Source organism: Lissotriton helveticus, chromosome 10, assembly GCF_964261635.1.
Source record: "Lissotriton helveticus chromosome 10, aLisHel1.1, whole genome shotgun sequence".
Lineage (NCBI taxonomy): Eukaryota > Metazoa > Chordata > Amphibia > Caudata > Salamandridae > Lissotriton > Lissotriton helveticus.
In genome coordinates this window covers 349,812,848-349,836,751 of record NC_136071.1, presented here as the reverse complement: position 1 = coordinate 349,836,751, position 23,904 = coordinate 349,812,848, and the positions used below count along the sequence as shown (strand labels likewise).

The 23,904-nt window shown below is 45.9% G+C and overlaps 1 protein-coding gene across 1 annotated transcript in view; it reads left to right on the top strand.

Moving 5' to 3' along the window:
• Positions 1-23,904, top strand: part of LOC144783810 (unconventional myosin-Ig-like) — a 1,420,229-nt gene that overhangs the window by 631,594 nt on the left and 764,731 nt on the right. Inside the window, exon 14 of the mRNA XM_078662555.1 lies at positions 57-189. Within this exon, the coding sequence (XP_078518681.1) occupies positions 57-189 (133 nt within the window). The remainder of the gene's footprint in view (positions 1-56; positions 190-23,904) is intronic.

Genomic DNA, 23,904 nt, shown 5'->3' with positions numbered 1-23,904 from the left:
CAGAACAGTGTGTCGATTTGTGACATATCCTCACCCGCTTTTCTTTCACTTTATAGCAGGGACCCTGTCCTGCAGGAGATGTGGCCGGAGGGGAAGCTGCACATCGCAGAGGTCACCAAGCGACCTCTGACTGCTGCCACTCTCTTCAAGAACTCCATGATAGCCTTGGTTGAGAACCTGGCATGTAAGGTAAATGACTGGCTCATACCACCAGCCTTGCTTCATTATTCTTGCTAATGAATGTGTCCAGGCAGGACTGGGGATAAATATGTAGCTCATAGACAGACAGAAATGTAACCCATGATTATGATGCTTCTTGAAAAACATACACAAAGAGCGTTACATGCTCTCATTTCCTTTTTCCTTTGACTACGCAAGTAATGGTAACCTAGAGATTTAAATATTTGCAAGTAGACAGTCACACTTCAAACTGACGTGTGTCTTGGCAATTGTACATTTTATCCATCTTAGAAAGGATCCGTAGATTATTCTGAGATTTTGGCCTATTTGCTGCTTCTGAAGAAAATTCCTGTAACTTTCCCTCTCCAAAAGTAACCAAGTGCTTGACTATAAAGAAACTCTTGTCCTGGCTTAAACATTTTATCAAAGAGTATATGATTATGCAACTGAATGAATGGAAGAAGAACAAAACAGTCCAACTTCGATCCAAGATTATGAAATTAAGAAAATTATAAACATCCTCATCATGTCATCTAAATCCTTCTACATTCCATATCAAATAGAATCCTCCCCTAATTCCAAAAGCTCCCTCTACTGGAACATCAGAAAACCTTCAATTGCTGCCTCCAGAGAGAAATTTGAGAAATTCCTCTGCCAATTTCATCAGAAAAGGTGTCCGATTAGACTCAGTTTCATTATGGCTTTGTTACCACCATCTCCCCCTCCAAAATCTCCACTAACATGGGACTACTTCACCCCTTTCACCTCTGAAGAAAATCTGATTCCATCAAGTATATGAAACCTATCAATCACTTCTTTGACCCCATACCAGCTAATATATTCAATTAAATGTGTCCATCTTCAAAGGCGCTTCGTAAGAGCTGATAAACACCTTTCCTTGTCAAGTCGTCTTAGCATCATCATTAAAAACTGGCCAGATCACACCTATTTTTAAAAATCCAACCTCGATCCCTCTTTGAAGGCAAGCTCCCTCCTAGTTTCCTACTTACCATGGCTCAGTAAGAAAATAGAGAACATCTTTGCGAACTAACTTACCACTTTCTTCTCAGACAATCTACTGTTGAAAGCCCTAGACTACACTTGACAAAGGCAATTCCTGTTTAATTGTTCTTCTAAACCTCTCAGCTCCCTTTGACACTAGTATCCCCAAATACTTATTCAGATTCCTGAATACCGCATTAGATTGCGAGGCAAAGTTCTGAGTTGTTTCAAAAGCTTTCCTAACTGATAGCTCTCAACTGGTGAAAATAGGTGATCACTTTTCCTCCACTACCAACATGTGTTGCGGGATTCCTTGAAGCTCCACTCTAACACACACTGTATTTACTCTCTACATGGAGCCACTAAGCCTGATCAGACACAATGCTGGTGCCGCCCGTCATCAGTACGCTTCATACCCTAAGCTCTGTCTAAAGATAGATTACACTTTCCTCCTCAGAAACTCTCTGCCTCAGATTCAGTCATAAATGCACTAGAACTTCCTTCTTTTGAACCTCTTCAAAACATAATTCCTTTTTTTTATATCAAAAAGTGATTTGGCCCCACCTTTCCCAACTCTCTGAAGCCAAAGTCTCTGTGTCTGCCCCAACCTTGACTGCCAAATCTTATGGTTTCACACTTGGCATTGCCCTTAGCTTTACCCCTCTTATCAGGAATATGGAGAAAGCTCCAAATGTCATCTTCATACATAAAAAAAAGAATCCACCCACGTATTCCTCCAGAAACAACTGAAAGCTCTCTTCTTTCAAATCGTTTGGTTTCATACTTGACATTGCCCTTAGCTTTACCCCTCTTGTCAGCGATACGGTGAAAGCTCCAACCTTTCTTCTTCATACATTAAAAAAAAATCCACCCCTTTATCCCTCCTGAAACAACTGAAGGCTTACTTCTTTGTACAATGCTACTCTTATTGTATTACACAAATCTAATGAATTCTATCTTCATATGCTCTCTCTTAAATGTTCAAAACATTTGTTTAATGACTAGTACGTTTTTCCTCCTCCCGCACTCTCAATGTACCCTGTTATTTTAAAATGTTTCACTGAAAAGCGTCGACATTCTGATGAGGTTCAGGTGCAACATACATGTTGAAGATAGAAATAAATAGATGTAAGTCTCGGCAGGTAAGTATTTTTTTTTTAAAATCTTTTTATTGACAGCATGGTATTAGGGTGACATCAATTACACTATCATCAGCTGCATATCAAGCAATGTTGGGCTACCGCTTCCTCGCTATAATAAACATTTTCATAGTATGGTCAAAACAACCCCGTCCCAACTCCCCCCTCCCTGTCCCTCCCTCCCCGGCACTCGTAGGGTAAATATCTTCCGTTGTGTTGCACAATCCACCACATGCGTATATATTGCCTGCAGCGCGTCTTGTGCAGTTCTACTGAGAGCATACCTAAATTTCCCTTTGAGCCAAGTCTGGCGCGGTCTGTGCACCCAGTTACATTCATAGCAAGCTGTATAATGGCAAGTCTCTACTAAAACACTATCAACCCACTTCTGTAGAGGTGTCCGATACATCACTGCCCCCAGCCTCGAAGGACCCAAGTAAAGCATTCCAGTCTAGGGAGATATGGTTCTTTCTGAGTCCCCTACGCTCCTCTCTCTGTAACGCCATCCCTTCAGCCTTACCCCATCTTATCACCTCCGCCCTCCACAGTTCCGGGTCCGGGGGCCTTGGTGATTTCCATTTCATTGTTAGGGTGCGTTTCGCTAGTAACAAAGCCAGGTCAGTGAAGCGAGTGCCCACGCTTTTCCTCCTCTCTACTGGTCCCAGCCCTAGTAATGTGTATTCCAATGCAGTGTATGGTTTGGAAGGAACCAGTCTAACCAGATCATTATGAACAGTCGTCCAGTAATATCCCAATTTTGGGCATTCCCAAAGCATATGCATCAGGTTCGCGTCTGCCGCACCACAGCGGGGGCACGTGTCCGGGGCAGTGGGGAACATTGCATGTATGCGGCGCGGTGTCAGGTATGCTCTGTGTAGTGAGACTATGCAAATTGGGGCTTGGCGCACCGCGAAAGTTATTCCTCGTTTGGGCACGTGTTGAGGTGTTTGGTAGATTTTTAAGGTGCTCCTACAGGTGTCGCAACTGTTCGAATGCGACCTAGATTGAAACAAAGTTGAGTGTGCTACAGGAGCGTAGGCACATCCCTGTGATGGGCACACTTATGTGGTTCAGGGCACCGAGATCAGTGCGGTGAATTCCAAAATAAAGTTCAATTTGAAAAACGGTAGATGAGGTTTCAAGATTTATTCAATGGATTTCTTTTTAGTAGACATTCATATTTTCATCATATGAATCGTTAAAGCGATGCTTGTAATCACATTATGACGCTAGATGAGCTCCAATGCATTTCGGACTGGAGGTCCTTTGTCAAGGAGCGCTACAACAAAAGAATAAACAAAGTTCGAATCAATGAAGGTCCTAAACAACAGTGTGAAAAAATGTATCAAAGCTGTGCGTGTGGGTTAACCTCATGCAGCCCTTATGGGATCAAACAGGTGAGCGAGTGAACTCTGGGGTTCTTAGCGGTGGGTAGAGCAGTGAATGGGGTGTGTTGGGAAAACGGGGTGAAAACACGAGGTGAACAAAGAAGTTCTGAAACTAATAAATGGTGCGCTGTGAAGCCTTAAAGGATGGACTGCTCAATGCAACACGAGACTTATGTCCTCGTTAAGGTAAATGCCGGCGGGTGACAAACGGTAAAACGTGGTGTAATGGGGTGTGACTTACTTGGAAAGATCAGCGTCTAGCATGCAGCGTGACGGCTTCAGTGACTCAGCGGAGTTGAAGCGAAGTTTAAACAGGATGGAAATGGTGCAGGTAGAGATAGGACTATGGTGAGTGTGTGGAAGGCTGGGAAAGTTGTGGGATGTGAGCGGCCATCTTGGAAGGGAGTGAAGGCTAGCGGTGAAAATTATAGTGAGTGATCGACTGTCAGCAGAACAAAATTACAATACAGCAGAGAATGTCCGTTATAAATAACAGCTCAGTTCAGTACGGTCATTGAGACCGGACGGTTTCTGTGACTGGAGTCTATATATCCATGATGTTTCTCGTTGCAGAAGGGTTTTGTTGTTATCTCTTCCATCAATTTTTGGAACCAGTTCGAGTACCAAGTATCTCAATTGTGCCACATTATGGTTTACTTCATTAAAATGGATGGCTACATTGGATTTTGGATTTCTAGTACGAATGTTCGACTTATGTTCATTGAGTCGGGTCTTGATCTTGCGGCTGGTCTTGCCCACGTAAATCTTGCCACAGGGGCACTTTAGGAGGTAAATAAGGTTAGAGGAATCACAGGTCGCATCCACATTAAGTTTGATGTTGAAGCCCCGCATGGGATGATTGAGGTTGTTGCCTTTAATGATATTGTTGCAATTATTGCAATGGTGACAAGGGCGTGTGCCTGTATGTTGGATGGGTGCGGTAACAGTGCTGGTTTTTGATAGGATTTCTTTAAGGTTCATTGGTCGTGTATATGCAAAGATGGGCGGATCCTTAAAAAGGTTCTTAAAGTCAGGTTCTGATGATAAGATGCGCCAATGTTTCAAAATGATGTTCTTGTAACATTTACTTGCGGTGGAGTACCTAGAAACTAGGACCATTCTTTGATCAGCAGTTTTTGGCTTGCGTTGTAAAGCTTCTGCCCTAGATGTAGTAGAGGTTCGTTCGACTGCTTCTTTTAGGATATCTATAGGATATCCTCTATTTTGAAATCTGGTTGTCATGGAGTTTATTTGAGTCGTCCTTATGTCAGGATCAGAAACGATGCGTGTGATTCTCAGCATCTGGCTGTAAGGCAGGTGTCGTTTCAGTGAGTTCTGGTGAAAGCTGCTGTAGAGCAGAGAATTATTGCGATCGGTGGGCTTGCGGAAGAGGTCAGTTTCAATCCCATTGGGGGTGAGTTTAATCAGGACATCCAGAAAGGTTATTTCCTGGTTGTTGATGTTCCAAGTGAACTCAATGCGATCATCTTTTGTGCTGAGGTCTGTGAGGGCCCGTTCTAAATTCTCTTTTGTGTCTTTCCAAAGGAAGAATAGGTCGTCGATGTAACGTACGTAAAATTTTAAGTTGTCAGTCCAGTTTGCATCCTTGTACATATGGTTGAGTTCAAAGTTACCCATATACAAATTCGCGTACGTCGGTGCTGCACAATTGCCCATGGCCATGCCGGACATCTGAAGGTACCATTTTTCTTCATGTTTGAAGTAGCTGTGATATAAAGTATATATCATCAGTTCCAAGATGAAAGGTTTTAAAGGATCGTTCATGTCGGATGAAAGTAGGGCTTCTTCTACTGCATTGATTCCTCCTTCATGAGGAATGGAGGTGTATAGACTTTTTACGTCAGCTGTGCATAAATATACTACTTCGTTTTCAAAAATTTGTACAGTGGAAAGTTTGTTCAAAAAATCGGTAGTGTCCTTTATGTAGCTCTGTAGTTTGAGAACCATAGGTTGAAGGTACCGGTCTATTAATTTTCCTGTTGGTTCATGAATGGAGCCTCTAGTTGAAACTATAGGGCGGAACGGAGGGTCCGTCAAATTCTTGTGTATTTTTGGCAACATCGTGATGGATGGACTTCTCGGGTGTTCCACGTTCAAGTATCTTTTCGTCCTGTCATCTATGGTACCATCAGCTGTGGCTTTGTCAATTATTTGAGATAGTTCCATCTTGTAGTCTTTGATCGGATTGCAATCCAAAGGTAGATACACATCATAGTCTGCCACATGTTCACGAACTCTTTGGTTGTAAAATTGTGTGTTAAGAATAACAAGGGCCCCGCCCTTGTCAGCTTTCACACATTTGATGGAAGGGTTCCTAGCTAAGTTTTTGAGAGTGTCCAATTCTTTGTTGGTGATGTTTTTGCGGGTTTTTTTCGAAAGTTGATCTTTGAAATGTCCTGTTTCACTAGGATTTCAAAAGTGTCTATACTTTTGTGACTGGTTGGTGGCATAAAGGTGCTGCTGGGGCGTAAGCCCTTCAGTTGGTCAGGTTTATCTTCCTTCCTTCGGTGGTTCTAAAATGTTTTCAATCTTAACTTTCTTGTGAGCTTGAAGGTGCTTACGTCAAGTTCGAGTAGATTCGTGTCGCAGGTGGGAATGAAAGACATGCCCTTTTGAAGGGTTTTGGTTTCAAAATCAGTGAGTTTAACATCCGAGATGTTGATCACTAACGATTCTTCTTTGCTTTCTGTCTGGTCTTGGAAGTTTGTTGGGTATCTTTGTGATCTTTTGCCTGCCCTTTTGCCCCGTCTGGGTCTGCGGTTTTGTCTGGGCCTACCCCTAAAAAAGACTCAGTATTGGTTAGATCAATGTTAGATGTGGAAGGTGTCTCATTCATGGGACCGGTGGAAGTTGATGCTCCAGCTGGGTTTCTCTTTGGTGGGCGATTAGAGTTGTCACTGCCAGAGGACGATGTATCAGTATTCAGATTAAAAGGTTTGTTTCTACGTCGTTGAGCGTATACATCCGCCCACGTGTATACTTCACCCAATTTGTAATCCAGGGTGTCCCGGCGGAATTTCCGAATTTTTCGTTCATTTATGTCTCTGGTATGTCTGTCTAATTGCGTCTTAATATCCTCCAAAGTTGCGGGAGTAGCTAGGAACCCTTCCATCAAATGTATGAAAGCTGACAAGGGCGGGGCCCTTGTTATTCTTAACACACAATTTTACAACCAAAGAGTTCGTGAACATGTGGCAGACTATGATGTGTATCTACCTTTGGATTGCAATCCGACCAAAGACTACAAGATGGAACTATCTCAAATAATTGACAAAGCCACAGCTGATGGTACCATAGATGACAGGACGAAAAGATACTTGAACGTGGAACACCCGAGAAGTCCATCCATCACGATGTTGCCAAAAATACACAAGAATTTGACGGACCCTCCGTTCCGCCCTATAGTTTCAACTAGAGGCTCCATTCATGAACCAACAGGAAAATTAATAGACCGGTACCTTCAACCTATGGTTCTCAAACTACAGAGCTACATAAAGGACACTACCGATTTTTTGAACAAACTTTCCACTGTACAAATTTTTGAAAACGAAGTAGTATATTTATGCACAGCTGACGTAAAAAGTCTATACACCTCCATTCCTCATGAAGGAGGAATCAATGCAGTAGAAGAAGCCCTACTTTCATCCGACATGAACAATCCTTTAAAACCTTTCATCTTGGAACTGATGATATATACTTTATATCACAGCTACTTCAAACATGAAGAAAAATGGTACCTTCAGATGTCCGGCATGGCCATGGGCAATTGTGCAGCACCGACGTACGCGAATTTGTATATGGGTAACTTTGAACTCAACCATATTTACAAGGACGCAAACTGGACTGACAACTTAAAATTTTACGTACGTTACATCGACGACCTATTCTTCATTTGGAAAGACACAAAAGAGAATTTAGAACGGGCCCTCACAGACCTCAGCACAAAAGATGATCGCATTGAGTTCACTTGGAACATCAACAACCAGGAAATAACCTTTCTGGATGTCCTGATTAAACTCACCCCCAATGGGATTGAAACTGACCGCTTCCGCAAGCCCACCGATCGCAATAATTCTCTGCTCTACAGCAGCTTTCACCAGAACTCACTGAAACGACACCTGCCTTACAGCCAGATGCTGAGAATCACACGCATCGTTTCTGATCCTGACATAAGGACGACTCAAATAAACTCCATGACAACCAGATTTCAAAATAGAGGATATCCTATAGATATCCTAAAAGAAGCAGTCGAACGAACCTCTACTACATCTAGGGCAGAAGCTTTACAACGCAAGCCAAAAACTGCTGATCGAAGAATGGTCCTAGTTTCTAGGTACTCCACCGCAAGTAAATGTTACAAGAACATCATTTTGAAACATTGGCGCATCTTATCATCAGAACCTGACTTTAAGAACCTTTTTAAGGATCCGCCCATCTTTGCATATACACGACCAATGAACCTTAAAGAAATCCTATCAAAAACCAGCACTGTTACCGCACCCATCCAACATACAGGCACACGCCCTTGTCACCATTGCAATAATTGCAACAATATCATTAAAGGCAACAACCTCAATCATCCCATGCGGGGCTTCAACATCAAACTTAATGTGGATGCGACCTGTGATTCCTCTAACCTTATTTACCTCCTAAAGTGCCCCTGTGGCAAGATTTACGTGGGCAAGACCAGCCGCAAGATCAAGACCCGACTCAATGAACATAAGTCGAACATTCGTACTAGAAATCCAAAATCCAATGTAGCCATCCATTTTAATGAAGCAAACCATAATGTGGCACAATTGAGATACTTGGTACTCGAACTGGTTCCAAAAATTGATGGAAGAGATAACAACAAAACCCTTCTGCAACGAGAAACATCATGGATATATAGACTCCAGTCACAGAAACTGTCCGGTCTCAATGACCGTACTGAACTGAGCTGTTATTTATAACGGACATTCTCTGCTGTATTGTAATTTTGTTCTGCTGACAGTCGATCACTCACTATAATTTTCACCGCTAGCCTTCACTCCCTTCCAAGATGGCCGCTCACATCCCACAACTTTCCCAGCCTTCCACACACTCACCATAGTCCTATCTCTACCTGCACCATTTCCATCCTGTTTAAACTTCGCTTCAACTCCGCGGAGTCACTGAAGCCGTCACGCTGCATGCTAGACGCTGATCTTTCCAAGTAAGTCACACCCCATTACACCACGTTTTACCGTTTGTCACCCGCCGGCATTTACCTTAACGAGGACATAAGTCTCGTGTTGCATTGAGCAGTCCATCCTTTAAGGCTTCACAGCGCACCATTTATTAGTTTCAGAACTTCTTTGTTCACCTCGTGTTTTCACCCCGTTTTCCCAACACACCCCATTCACTGCTCTACCCACCGCTAAGAACCCCAGAGTTCACTCGCTCACCTGTTTGATCCCATAAGGGCTGCATGAGGTTAACCCACACGCACAGCTTTGATAAATTTTTTCACACTGTTGTTTAGGACCTTCATTGATTCGAACTTTGTTTATTCTTTTGTTGTAGCGCTCCTTGACAAAGGACCTCCAGTCCGAAATGCATTGGAGCTCATCTAGCGTCATAATGTGATTACAAGCATCGCTTTAACGATTCATATGATGAAAATATGAATGTCTACTAAAAAGAAATCCATGCTCTGTGTAGTATCATAAGCTGTATAAATTTGAATTTCGGATTACGTGACACCTTTTTCGGAAATGCAAGAATTTTGACCCATTCCGTGTCTCTGATAGGTCTCCCCATATCATGCGCCCATTTTTCCCGTATCGAGTGCAGCGGGATTGCTCTACCATCTCGAATACCATGTGCCAGCCATCTGGTCAGGTGACTGCCGGAACCCATTAAATATTGCATTGTGATTAGGGGGTTTGTGGGGGGCTCCAGTCCGTCCGTCTCCCACACCCGTGTGATATAGTGGCACACCCCAGCATGCAGTAGGAACGACCCTCCCGATGTGCGGTGCGTGTTGTGGAAGTCCATAAATGACATAACCCTGCCTTCATGAAAGAAATCCCCTTCCTGTGTTACACCTGCCTCTTGCCACTCCGTCAACTGCGGAGTCGAGAGTGGTCTCGGACCCACCGGTAGTCCCAGTAGCGGTATCGTGGGGGCGTAGGAGGTCGTTCGGGAAGTATACTTCACTGCCTGTCTCCAGTGTAGGATCGCGAGTCAAAGCAGTGGGGGCGCCTGTCGGGGGATTGCAGCTCCCGGTAGCAATAAAGTGTGTATAGCCCCCCTGCTCCATTCTGTCGCCGAGACGTTGATTTCATGCAGATTCCTTCCCGCTACCCAGTAGGCTAGCCACTGAAGTTGGCAGGCAAAGTAGTATGCCCGCAGGTCCGGTACACCCATACTGCCTGCCACCGTAGAAAGCTGCAATTTGGCCAAACTAATCTGTCTCCTCCCAGTACCCCACACCAACTCCATCAGTAGCGTGTTCAGTGTAGTAAACATTGACGCAGGAATTAAAAATGGCAAGTTTGTAAAGTAGTAAAGGAGGCGGGGCAGGACCACCATTTTAGAGATGGTCACCCTGCCTGACACTGACAGCGGCAGTGTCGTCCAGAATAGCACCTGAGATTTCAGAGCCCTAATCGCTCTCCCTAGGTTACCGTCGATCATATCCTAGCTCCCCTGTAGATTTGAACTCCAAGGTATCGGAAGGTAGATTCCGCAACCTGGAAGCTAAGTGGTGCGAAGGGGATGTGGGCCCCCTCCTCAGTCAGTGAGAAATAGAACCCGTGTGATTTCGGTTCACTTATGGTGAGTCCAGACAGCAGGCGAAAATTTTCGAATATGTTGGGCACCGGATCAAGATCACCTTTCAAGTCCCTAAAGTACAGAATGATATCGTCGGCGTACGCCGACACTACATGCGTTACACCGTCCCTATGGATGCCCCTATGTTGTGCTAGTCCCCGAAGTTTGCCCAGTAAGGGCTCCAACGCTAGTATGAACAATAACGGAGATAGCGGGCAGCCTTGCCTTGTACCTCTCGCTACGTCTAGGGGCGCCGAAATGCAGCCTTTTGTACGGACTCGTGCCGTGGGGTGGGTGTATAGTAATTGAACCCACGATATATATTCAGGTGGTATACCGAATCGTGGAAGTGCCGCCAGCATGTAGTCCCAGCGGATGGAATCAAAGGCTTGTTTCAGGTCCAGGGAAATACAACCCTCCCCATGCACAGCCTCACTCACGCTGAGCATAAGTTGGCTGAGTCTCCTGAGGTTCATTGCCGTGCTTCTTCCCGGCACAAAGCCACATTGGTCAGGGTGAATCAAGTGCGGTTCATATTGCGCCAGCCTCGTCGCTAGTATCTTACTTAAGATTTTATAATCTATGTTTAATAAAGAGAGGGGCCGATAATTAGCCATTTGTAGGCCGTCCCTACCCGGTTTCAACAGTGACACTATTAGAGCTTGAAGTGACGTCTGTGGCAGGCTACTCTTTTGTAATGCCTCTCGGTATACTACCTGGAGGCGTGGGGCAAGAAGGTCAATGAAAGCACCATAGAACTCAGCCGGTAGGCCATCTGTTCCTGGCGTTTTGTTCCTTGGCAGTGCACGAATCGCCTGGCGGATCTCAGCGGCTGTGATAGGGCAGGACAGTTCCTTGCGTTGGGGATCTGCCAGTCGCGGTAGGTCAATCCCCTCCATGAACTCCCCTAATTCCGTTTCCGACTGCGGGCTGGGAGGGCCATACAGTGATTCATAGTATGTCCTAAATGCTGTGTTTATGCCTATCTGTGTCGATGTTCGGGACCCTCCCTGGTCAATTATCTCCGTGATTGGCACGTGTATGTGGTCATCTCGTATCATGCGAGCCAGCAGGGGTCCGGCCCTCTCCGCCTGCGCGTGTTGTCTGCCTGTGTAGTCCCTGTAGTCTAGTACTCTCAGCTCCTCTAACAGCTCTGCATATTGTATGTGTGCCCCCTGAAGCGGCGTGAACGGTACGTTCGTGCCAGCTGCCTCACTCTCTAGCGCTGCCAGTCTCCCCTCCACTTCCCGCAAGTTGTCCGTTACAATGCGCCGCATGCCCACCCGGGTGCTCATTGCCACTCCCCTAATGGCCACCTTAAATGCGTCCCATTCCACTCGGCGGGAACTCGCCGTCCCCGTGTTCGTATCAAAATAGGATGTGATGGCATCTGCTAGTGTTGTGCGAAAAACCGTGTCTTCCAATAGCTCCGGCGTGAGGCGCCAGGTAGGTATTGGTGTTGGAATCCTGCCCCAATGGAACGTAACCTCCACCGGGTTGTGGTCCGATAATGTCTTGCCCATATGTTCCGCTAAGGCGATCTTCCCCACCAGCGATGTAGTACAAAAGACATGGTCTATCCTGGTGTGTAAGCTGTATGGAGGCGAATAAAAGGTGTATTCTCTATCCAGCACATGTTTTACCCTCCATGCATCCGCCAGTCCCCAGCCCTCTGCCCACCTTTGTAGTGCCTCCGCTTGTTTCCTACTCTCAGTGGCCTGTAGTGGTGGGTGCGACCTGTCTAGTGAGACATCTAACACTGCATTGTAGTCCCCTCCTATTGTCCAACTATGGTCTGCCCATTCCGCCAGCGCACCGTTTACGTGTTGTAAAAGGTCCGACTGACCCGAGTTGGGGGCGTAGATACTGCCTATCACCACGGGGTGCCATCCAGTATCCCACTGACAAAGACATATCTGCCTTCCTTATCTATGCGTTGTTCCACTAGTTTAAACGGGACAGAATTACGAATCCATACAGCAGCGTCTCGGCAGGTAAGTATACCTCAATAAGTCACATGAATTTAAATATTGCAAAATACTGTACAGCGAGATTTCTGGTCTTACCCCAATCAAATATTCTCCAGCATTGGACCTTTCATAGATTCACATGATTGAATTATTCCACGTCCAGTGACAGGATGGCAATCCCCGAAATGAACATTGTTAAAATGGGCATTGGACAAGAATGGTATCTATTTAGCAATCTGTTAGAAACGGGGTAGCGTGGTGCGGAGCGGGTAGGCTAAACCAGTAGCATTGTGTAAAGCATCCGCGCAGCCACTCACAAGCGACACACTAGGCACACTACAAAAAGATACCCCACACCAGGTTGCATGAAAATAACTTGTGCATTATACAAACACATTAGAATGCAAACACAGGTACATATCTACTGTGCCAGCCGGCACCAGGTAGCGATCACAGGGGGACTATTTACAAGGCAGGGCCAATCGTCCCCTGCCAGACCCATCACAAGTCCAAGAATAAATGAGAGTCTATAAGCACCAAATGTATCACAGCCCGTACCTATTGGGTAGAAGAAATGAACTTAGCGTCATCACCTTATGCAGAACAGTAAATGTAAACTAACTAGTACCTACTGGTTAAATAATGAGGTCATCAATGTTGCCGTCAGCATAATCCACATCAGTTCCGGCATGGCCTAAACATATGAGCGTAAATCCCCTTAGCATAAAACATTAAGCAAGAACATCTGCAGTAGTCATCCTTAGGGCATGGACAGCATCACATTCCGCATAGCCCTGGTAGGACAGGCATAGAACCTGTAAGCATAAATCCCATTAGTATAGATCACATTGGCCTAAATCCAAGTAGGCATAAGCAGGTCACGCAAAACACCAACAAAGTAAGCCTTGAGGGGGAAAAGAACATCAGCATCAACCTTAGGCATAAATCATAATCCCCTCATTAGGCATGAATCTGGGGCTTAAATGCAATATCATTAGCATGAATGCAGTAGGAAAACGTCAGGCATAACCATATCAGCATCTTCTAGACATCACAACCCCTTAGGCATAACAGTCGGCATGAAAACCTCATTAGGTGTAGAAGCATTAGGATAAACACATTAGGTACCAACTCAGCCTAAGTCTCAGTGGGCATAGACACATTTGCCTGTGGCATCTGGGTAGCATGAGAATCAGTCGGCATAAGGTAGATCAACATGAATCAGAGTAGCATAAACATGTGCACATAAGGCAACACCACATTAGCATTAGGCATAATCACATGGGCATATAGGCATCCTCATGAGTAAGCAGGAAAGTGTTAGCATGAGTGCACTTTACACAGACCCTACTTAGGCCGGGATCAGCAACGCCAACCTTTGGGAAAAAGACATTAGGCAGGATCACAGCACCTCCTAGGGCGTGAAAACACAATGTGCAGACTGTCAGCCTCGTATTGTGCAATCAGGCATAGAAATACATTAGGCATGACCATCAGCATAGTAACCCTTAGGGAAAAGCTGCACACATAAGTGCCCCCAACGTCGCGGATCAGCCTTTGGAGCCACTGCGCCTGAGGAGCCCCTCTTCTGGGACTCTCCAATCAACAGTGCCCAGTTGTTGCAACGGCCTGCAACCTCGGCGCAGAGAGTACTGGCACTTCTGTGCTTAAGGTGAGCCCCCAACAGAACACTAGCCAAAATGAAGAACTGCCACTGCCGTGCCTCCAGAGCCCCCGCTGGGACTCTAAGGTCCAAGAGAAGTGCCCCACATTGCAGCACCCACTGTCCGGCGGACCGCTGTGAAAAGTGAACTAGCCTTGATTGAGTTGGAGTCCCCTCTGGGACTCGGTAATCAAAGGTAATGGCCAAGTGTCACAAAAACGTTGCAGCAGCCCGCTTCTGCGGTGCCGCTGTGTAGCCCACGACAATACCGACTCTGTTGCAGCTTCCCACTGTCCAGTGGGGCAGCTGTGTAGGGAGACCAGCACGGGCACTTCTGGGACCACCCCTGGCCCCCTCTGTATCCCCCAGAGCTTTCACTCACCGGGATTCTTCCGTCTTCACCCGGGACCCCTCCTGGGACCCGGGACTTCGGTGGAAGGCTCGCGAGGCTCCTGACTCTTCTGGGCTGGCCGCCAGTGCGGGGTAGACTCCTGCCTGGCTTCTGCTACACACGGGGCTCCCAACGGAACACAGGGGCCCGCCTTCCTCTCCGCACACCAGTGCAGGCTTCCGGCGTCCTCCTTCCTGCCGGCAAGCCCCGCCCAGAGTCAGGCGCAGGTGCCTGACTTCCTGGTCGGCCGGCACGGTTTTGCGGTGGCTCGGGCCGCAGCAGTGATTCGCGGTCTTTCTGAGGTGTGGGGTGGGCTCCCGCTAAATCGCGTCAAAACTGCGGGGTGGGCTCCCGCTGGTTTAAATAAGCTGGCAATGCCCCGCCATAATGCGGGGTGTGCACCCACGAGCAAAAACAGCATAAATGCAGCGCAAACACGGGGTGAGCACCCGCGAAGGTGGAAAATTGCGGGGTAGGTTCCCGCTTGGAGTAAATAAGTAAAGTGCAGCAAAATTATGCGGGGTGGGCACCCGCTCCTCTTCTGGCAATTTGGATATAGTGCTTTGACAGCACAGCGCTGCAGGGGTCAGCTCCTCACCTCCTTGAGGTACAGGCCCACAAAATATAGCACTCCTTTCACCTTCTGGGACACAGTTGTAGTGCTCACGAGGCGCTAGATACCTCACAGTTCCAGGGTCACACACGAGCAGGTAGCACCCACTCTCCTCACCTTCTTGGAATGCAGGCAAACAAATTGTGGTGCTCACGAGGCTCTAGCGCAGGAGACCAGGCAGTGCTGGGCAAGATCAGTGGTCAGTGTGCACTCATCAGAACATGACAGCAGTTCCTAGGAACAGTCAACCCCCATATCGTGGAACTCCTCCTGGCACAGTAGTCTTCACTCCAGCAGAGGGCTCTCACTGGCCCTGTGGACAACAGAGGGGGATAGATGGGCACAGGGGCCAGCACACAGGCCTTTGTGGCAGTACCTCCTGAAAGAGTGTCCCCTCTCAATCAAAGTCCGTGCACAGTCCAAGGCCGGGAGTCTTCAGCTCCTCTATATATACACTCCTCACCCCACCTACCAGAAAGGGCCAGAAGCTTCTAGAAGGTCCTCTGGGAATCCGGTCCCAACTGGTTTTGGGGGAGGTGTAGAGCACCCTGTCTGCCAGGCTTCCCCCCAAAAGCTGGGGGAGTGGGCGACACACACCCCAGGGGGCGGAGTCAGCCTTGGTCACTTCGAACACTAGACCTGCAACCCACTTCAGGCAGGCACAAGCGTACAGACAGGGTGACATTTTAAAAGTGACATTTTCTTCAACAGTGAAAATAAGCCTCTGCACACCTTTGCACAGCATTCAATCACACCCAGACAGTAAAAAGGCTAGGGGAAAAAGCCAAAAAGTTCCAGGATGACCCTGCAAGCAGGGCCAAGTCCAACACAGCCCATTCACCTCATTTAAAAGTACCCAACAGTTATCTACTAATACACTCTCATTCCTCTTAGAGGCCACCATAGTTTAGGTTTTCTACTGCATGTTGAATGTGCAGGAAATCCTAAACAGAGCTGTGCTCTACCTACTGTATTCACCTCAGAACTGCAGGATTTATTTTTACTTTGATCTCTCTTAGATAGCATCCATGACCCACTACACATACATAGCAGAGTGTTTCTAGAGTTTGTTTTTCTTCTGGGTCAGGGGAGACTTCAGTGACAATACCAACGAAAATCTCTCTCTTCAAAAACTGTTTGGCTTTGTGCATGGTTAACATCTTAAATTAATTTACTGCTTTATCTGAAACATAAGGCAGCCACATGCGACACCTGTAAATATAGCTCTTCAAAGACCCTAAGTGACAGAAATGAACCCCTTAGCATTATTTCTACAAAAGCAAAAGAAAGATGCGGCCATTTCTGGTGGTGCCTCCTCCTCTGGATGATTCGTGAGATGTGGCCCACCAACAACATCCGTTAAAAAACGTGCAAAAAAGCAAAGACTTTGAGGTTCCTGAGGCATTTACTAAGGAAGCACCTGACAAAATTAATATCTACTGCAAAAAAAGCACCTTGTTTGATGCAGTCGTACATCATTCTGACCCTTCACCCGCAAAAGTGGCTTGAAAAGCTGTTGTGGCATTAGTTTGTGTGCCTTTTCTGCCAAAATCATCATCCAAGGACAAAATCCTGTCAGCTGTCAAGGCTCCATTGGCTGGCATCATGCTCTTGACTTCATCATTGGCGGGCACTTAATTGTCGAGGAACTTTCTTGTCAACATTGTTGTCAACAGGCAGCTTGTTGTTCATAGGCAACTTAACGTAGATGGGCTCTTTGTCGTTTGATGCCCTCCTCATAAGCAAAGGTTACCTTGTTGGAGGTCCCATCTGTGGCCATCACCTTGTCTTTGACAGTAGCACGTTCAACATCTCTACCGCCTATAGCACCGCTCATGTCAAGAAGCTTGGATTTTGGAGAAATTACTACATTGCAGTCAATGTAAGTGTGCGACTGTGCTTCGCACAACGTCTTTCGCCCATTAAGGTATCAGAACATCTTCCTACCCATATTTACGATACTGAAAATGAGGAGGACTTGGAAGCCGTCCCTTCAGATAAGGATCAGCCCAGACCAGCAATAGTCCTCAACAATTGAGAGTTAACTACTTGCAATATTAGGAATTCAATTAGAACCTCCCCAGGGTTACGATAAGGGCTGTTATGAAGATCTAGATCATTTTTACGAAAACTGTAGTTTTGAAGATTATGAAATCTTTTTCTAGCAATACTGTTACCAGAGGCAGATAGTGTTCAAGACAATCACTGATGCTGTTGGTTTCGGGTGATTTCTTTAATCATTCCAGCAAATTATGAAAAATCTGTGCACAAAGCTGATAAATCCATCGCTTTCCCAGTAGCAGTCTGTGCCATCTGTCAGGCCAGTAAATAAAAAACGTGAATCAGAAACCTTTGAGGACAATGGTGACGCTGGGATTCCCACCTAGATTTTTACCTTACCACTCCGAGGAATCCCCAGGTCGACAGATCTCTTTAGTCTGCTTGGAAGTGTGAAGGAAGTTCTTAAATTTAATACTCTTTTGCCCAATTTCCAAAATTAATACATTTTAGTCTGAAGGACCACTGACTCCAAAGGAAAGTTTAAGAATTAAGAGTCTAAGACGACTCAGAATAAAAAGCAAAGTCAATTCTAGACGCATCAGGCATGCAATCACTGTGCAGACTGGAACTCTCGACTGCATCTGTTCTAATGGAAAGAAAAGGATTAGTCTGTCCCTACACTAATTCTAAAGTGACATCCTTACTTAACATACCTCCCAGGCAAGGGAAAAAGGTGTCAGCTATGAAGGATCCCTAAGAAGCACATTCACTTTTTCCAGGTAAGTAGCCTAAACTACCGAGCTCATTCTAAGATGCTCCTTAATGTCTCCTGCCAAGTCCAAACTAAGACCCATGTCTAACTGCACATCCAAGTGGACTGCCTTAGACAGAACCCAGTCTAAACCCAACTGACCCTAACCCTAGCTTCACAAAGACCGAACTAACTCTCCACCCTCGGGGCACTTTCCCTGATCCAAAATCCTAAAAACAAGGGGTACGCCCAGGACACTCCTCCTTCAGCAGGTACAGCCTCTCGTACTTTTCCAGTGTCGAACCTTCTTCTTCCAAAAACCGTTGCTGTGTCCTTGGTTCCCAGGCACCTTCAACGCCAAATGATGTAAATGCACCTGCCAGCACATTCCCTTTGTCTTTACTCCTACCAATCTAACGTCTAAACAATGGCTCATTCTACCTAACGAGCTAAATGGCCTTGCACCTGCAAAAGAAATGCATGAGAACAATCCCTCTGCACGCTCTAACTTACAATTCGAAATTCAACTCAAACATAAGCTTTTCTCGAGGTACAATTCTTAGCCCAACATTTCTAATCATGCTAAGAAAACCACAATTAGGCCTTTGCTACCGTTTCTTCTCTCAGCCCTTTACTCCTTTAGATGCATTTCTAATATGACAACATAAGCATTTCATTAATAAATCCTAACATTACTCTCTATGTTTAACGAACATTACTCTCATGTTAAAGCATTACTTTCCTCCTTAGGCAACCTACACGTGCAACTTTAATATGGCACGTTTAATCTCGAGGCACATTACATACACAAAGCAATTAATCCTAGAGTACTTACAACATTATTTCTCTTGGTTAAGCACTACATTAATCAATAAATGACATGAGCATGATTCTATATACTACAACACTCTCGATTAGTCCTACAGTTCTAAAACCAAACATTAGTAGGGTCCTCTAAATATGCGGGTGCTGACTACGGGCGGTTATGATGCACCCCTACAATTTTTCAAACAACATGTCGCTATATCAATAACGAAGTTCAATTACAGAAGTCTATGAGGAGGTACTCAGAACAAGCAGTGGGCAGAAGCCACCAGCTTCAGCTAATGGTCGTCTGGAGGATATATATATATATATATATATATATATATATATATATATATATATATATATATATATATATATATATATATATATATATATATATATATATATATATATATATATATATATATATATATATATATATATATATATATATATATATATATATATATATATATATATATATATATATATATATATATATATATATATATAACCTAAAAAGCCTTGCTTATAAAGATGCCAGCTGTAATACCGGATGTCGTTGTTTAGAGAAGAAATATAGTGTGTTTATACCTCCCCAGCTGATCGCACAGGCCACCTGTGCTTTAAATCAGTTATCACTGCTGCAGCCCAGAAAGGGTCTGGAAACCCAGTCATGCCTATCCGTCCACCCTTCGAGATAATGAAGGCAAATGTATTAACACCTTGGCAACAACCTTTAGCTCCATAGCTGCCGTATTTATCAGAAGAGTGTATGCCATCTATGTTCTCGATGATCGACAGATGTGGATGGACATTGCCCACTCCTAACTCGCCTTACAAAGGTCAAGCAATGAAACCAATTATGAGAGAAGGGGTGAATGCTTTAGCGGGCGGCACTGATGCTGCTGTGTCCAGTGAAGGCTTCTGCCACCTAGTAGGTGCGGTGAATCTGCATCGACAAGGATGGCTGAAAACCACTTCAGTTTGCCTGGAAGCACATGGGAAAATGCTGGAGATTCCCTTTGATGGTCACACACTTTTCGGCAGACATCTAGCTGAGACATTTCAGGACATAATGAAGCATGCTGACATGGTGCACTCACTTTGGGTGCTGCATTTTTATACCCCCTCTGAATTTCGAGGATCTAGGAGAACACAGTCGTGCAGAGGAAGCTCTGCACTATATGGATCTTCAATCCTACAATGAACAGGCCTACTCAAGACCTCAGAGGGAGGAAAAACTACAACACGCCATTATAAAAAATGAAGATGTGTGCCACAAATACTTACAAGCAAGCTTAACTTTCTTGTTCTGCTGGTCACACACCATTTATTTCAAGTGGGAGGGAAAATGTCTGATTTTGCTGCAGAATGCTGAGGATGACAGTGTGAGAAGTTGGCCTGATGTATGATGTCTCCAATTCTGGGGGCACCTTACATCAGTCCAAACAATCCCTTATGGTGATGGTTGTAAGTCAACCTTAAATACAAGCTATCCTAGAGGTAGCATGGACTAAGCAGCCTAAAGGCTTAACTCAAGAGGACATGTGAAGCCAGCTGTTTTACCATATGCAATCCTGTAAAATCAAATGAAAGGACACCACACAAGTTATATATTATAAAAATATATGTATTTATTCTCAGAATAATCCCCTGTACTCTTTATAAGTATAGAAGCACAAGCGTTTAAACAAAAGCACAGTATAACATATGAAAGTTGCACAATTATGGATGAGGCCGGTGGCCACTCAAACCATATATCAAAAAAGTGGTATAAGTATCACTATTTGATCAGTGGTAAGGCCTAGGGCCTTGGGAATCGCTGGGACTACACTGGACTAACAGCAGTTAGGGCCGGGAGTAGCCCGCGGGAATCGGGTGCAGCGCTAAAAGCACACGCATGCACCAATGCAAAGTCAATGGTGCGTAAAAGTTATTGAGTTACAATTTTAAGGGTCTTCCGACTGGACTGGAAGGACAAAACTTTAGACTTAGACACTAGAGGTGTAAACCACTACAGGAGCACCGGCGTTCAAGAGTTACCTCACCCACAGGAAGCGGGTGCACAGGTGCAAAAGCGTGTCGGGTCTCGTTGTGTAGATCTATGGAGCCTGGAGATGAAGATGCTGCAGGCGGCCAGAAGAGAAGAGTCCGGTGTGATCCAAGGGCGGATCGAAGATGTAGAGTACCTGAAAGCAGAGGGGACAGAGTCTGGGTCACTAGCCAGTGACCAGGAAGGAACCAGGAAGGAACCAGGCAATGTTGGGCGCAATCAGGTGGTTGTCGTGAAGCTTGTCTCCGCTGCCACGTGGACTCTGGGGCACCGAGGATGTCCTGGAGTGAATCACGAGCTGTCCCACAAAGGCTCTCGCTGTCGGCAGTGACGGCTTCCGGATCGGAGTCAACAGGCCTTGGTAAATACAACCCATGCAGGATTCGAAGATCGCTTCTTACTCGGACCAGCAAGGTCAGAGCGGGTGCTCCTTTTCAGGGGGGCGAGGGCCAGTCTGGAGCAACCAGACTAGCAGAGCAAATTCAAAGGTTCGTCGGTACTGGGGCCACTAGCCAACGGGCAAGCGACCGGACCAACGCGTCAAGCAGGAAAATGCAAAAGGGCCCCACGCAGCACTCGATGAGTGTGGAGGGGTGAGCTTCGGAGCAAAAGCTGCTCGGGGCTGGAGCTTCTCAAACTCCAATGCACAGCTTCGAGGGAGCCTCGGATGCTGCACGGTCAGCACTTTGTAGTTTTTCAAAGATGGCCGGCCCCACGCTTCAGGTCGCCTCCACGGGTCTCAGCTTTGCAGGGACTGTGGATCGGGCTGTTGGAAGGCAGGAACGCTGGGTCTTGTTTGATCTCTGTCGCTCGAGTTCCGGCGGGAACTGCAACAAAGCAAACGGTGACGTGGTGGATGGTGCCTGTTTGCACAGGGTGGTCACGCCTTGACCACAAGGGAGATTCTTCAGTCTTCCACGTCGAAGATGGGATGCCGAAGGTTCCAGAGTTTTGTTTCATAAGTTTTAGTCAGGATAATCTGATGTGCATCAGCACAGCTCCTACCTTTATTCCAAATCAAGGGGCTGGATTACTTGCTAGGTCCCTACTATGGGTGGGACCCAGGAAGGGGGTGGTTACACCCCTTTCCCTTTGTCCAGTTTCGCGCCAGAGCTGGGGCTGGAGTGCCCCAGAACCGGTTTGACTGGATTTTGCATGGGACACCTTGTGTGCCCCAGGCAGTGTCTAGTTTCTTTCAACCCTCCCTGCTCCAATCCACTATCTCCTGTCCGGGGTGGTGTAGCACCTCCCTGTGACAGGAAACCCTTTGTCCAGGCCTCCCCTGCCAAGTTTTGGTCAGCAGCAGGAAGTCAGACTTGTGTCGGGGCAGCAGCATCCATTTTGTGATGCTGAGGCTCTGGTTAGGATTAACCGCGTTTTAAGAAAAGTAACATGTCTTCTCCCTCTAGAAGGGTGGAATGCTACCCCCGTCGCCAGAACTGGCGAGGCGGTAGTATTCCAAAGTGTATGACACCAAACACGACGTTTCGATAAAGCCAAACCAAAGTTAGCATTAACTGCGAGGATTATAATGCACTTAGGAGTATATGGTATGGCAGTATCACTGGAACAGCAGTAAGGAAATGGTTCCGAACACTGCAGACAGGCTCAGCTCATGCTAGAGCATTATCTCACATAAAACCAAGCACTCTGCCTCCAGGATTGTAAAGGCCTGCCATAGTAGTGACTTATAGGTGCATATGTGTCCAGATATAGGTTTAGACATAGGTAAACTATATCTAAGCAAGGGGTGAGTACACCACCTTGCCCCAGCTGAGTGATCAGCCAGTTGTGTCGATTTAAGTGACCAGCCAGGGGTGGCAAAAGATATGCTGCAGCCCCTGGTGGCCTTGGATGCATCTATGCCCTGGGCACCTATAGTGCACTGTACAGGGACTGATAAGGTGTCCAGTACCAAATTGGTTATGTACCTATAGTACATGTCTGTGAATTTAGAAAGAGAACAGCAGGCTGTGGGTCTGATTAGCAGGCCCACAGCCACATTAAGTCGAAAACCAGTGAAGCAAAAAGCAAAAATTGGGGTGACCATAGGAAAGCAGACCCTACTCTCCTACAGACAGCCATCCTCTCAAGAAGCTGTAGAGGACTGACAGTGCGGAAGTGAGGTGATTCAGGTAGCAGGACAGGTGTTTTTACATTTCACCTGCTAGGGAGAGGTGGCATACCGGCCACTCCTGTATTTTTAGCCTGCCAGTCTCCTGGAGCTGGACCTTTGCATATCGACGTGGTACATGAATGTTGTGTGCATGTGGTGTTTTATCTATGTTTGTGGAACACATCTGACTGACGCAACTCAAACCACACTGGATTCCTTTTCGTCTGTGCTACGGTTCAGTGGTACCTAAGATGGAGGGCTAGTCCAGATGAGTTTGAATTGCAGGGCATCCCTTCAGAATAATCCACTTATCTTTTTGTAGTGGGTCAGACAGAGGAGTGCTAAAGGGAAGAGGTAAGGGGACCTTTCGAAGCTAGGCGGTTTCCCACTGCACTTTGTAGACTATGTGGATATCATAATGAATCCCTATGCCACGGGATGTGTGTCTGTCCTACTGTCAGCGAAGCAAGAATAACGCTTCTAAAACCAATCTTAAAAGATCATAACATTCTTACTTGTAGGCAGACTATTACTCGCTGAGCGGGGTCATCAAATATTCTAATTTGTTGAGGGATAACGTTTTTAACTTTGATTGACACACTCTTAAGAAAAGCGGATTTTGAACCTGTGAACTTGGCTCTTAATGAGCTGGAAAATCCTGTATATATCCAGACATAACGACGTACTTTATTGTGAACCTGCGAACATGGGGCCAGATGTAGGTAATCCCAGATTACCGACTCTTAAATACCGAATCATACCGATTCGGTATTTAAGAACTGGCAATCGGGATGTAGGTATTTTTACCGAATCAGGAATATTCGGTAATTACCGAATCGGTATTTACCGATTCGGTAATTGCCATTGATTCCTATGGGCCTTGAGGCCCATAGGAACCTATGGCAATTACCGAATCGGTAAATACCGATTCGGTAAAATTACCGAATTGACAAGGGGGACAGGGTGTCACTTTAAAGCCCTGTTGCACCCCTGATTCAGGCTTGTGTG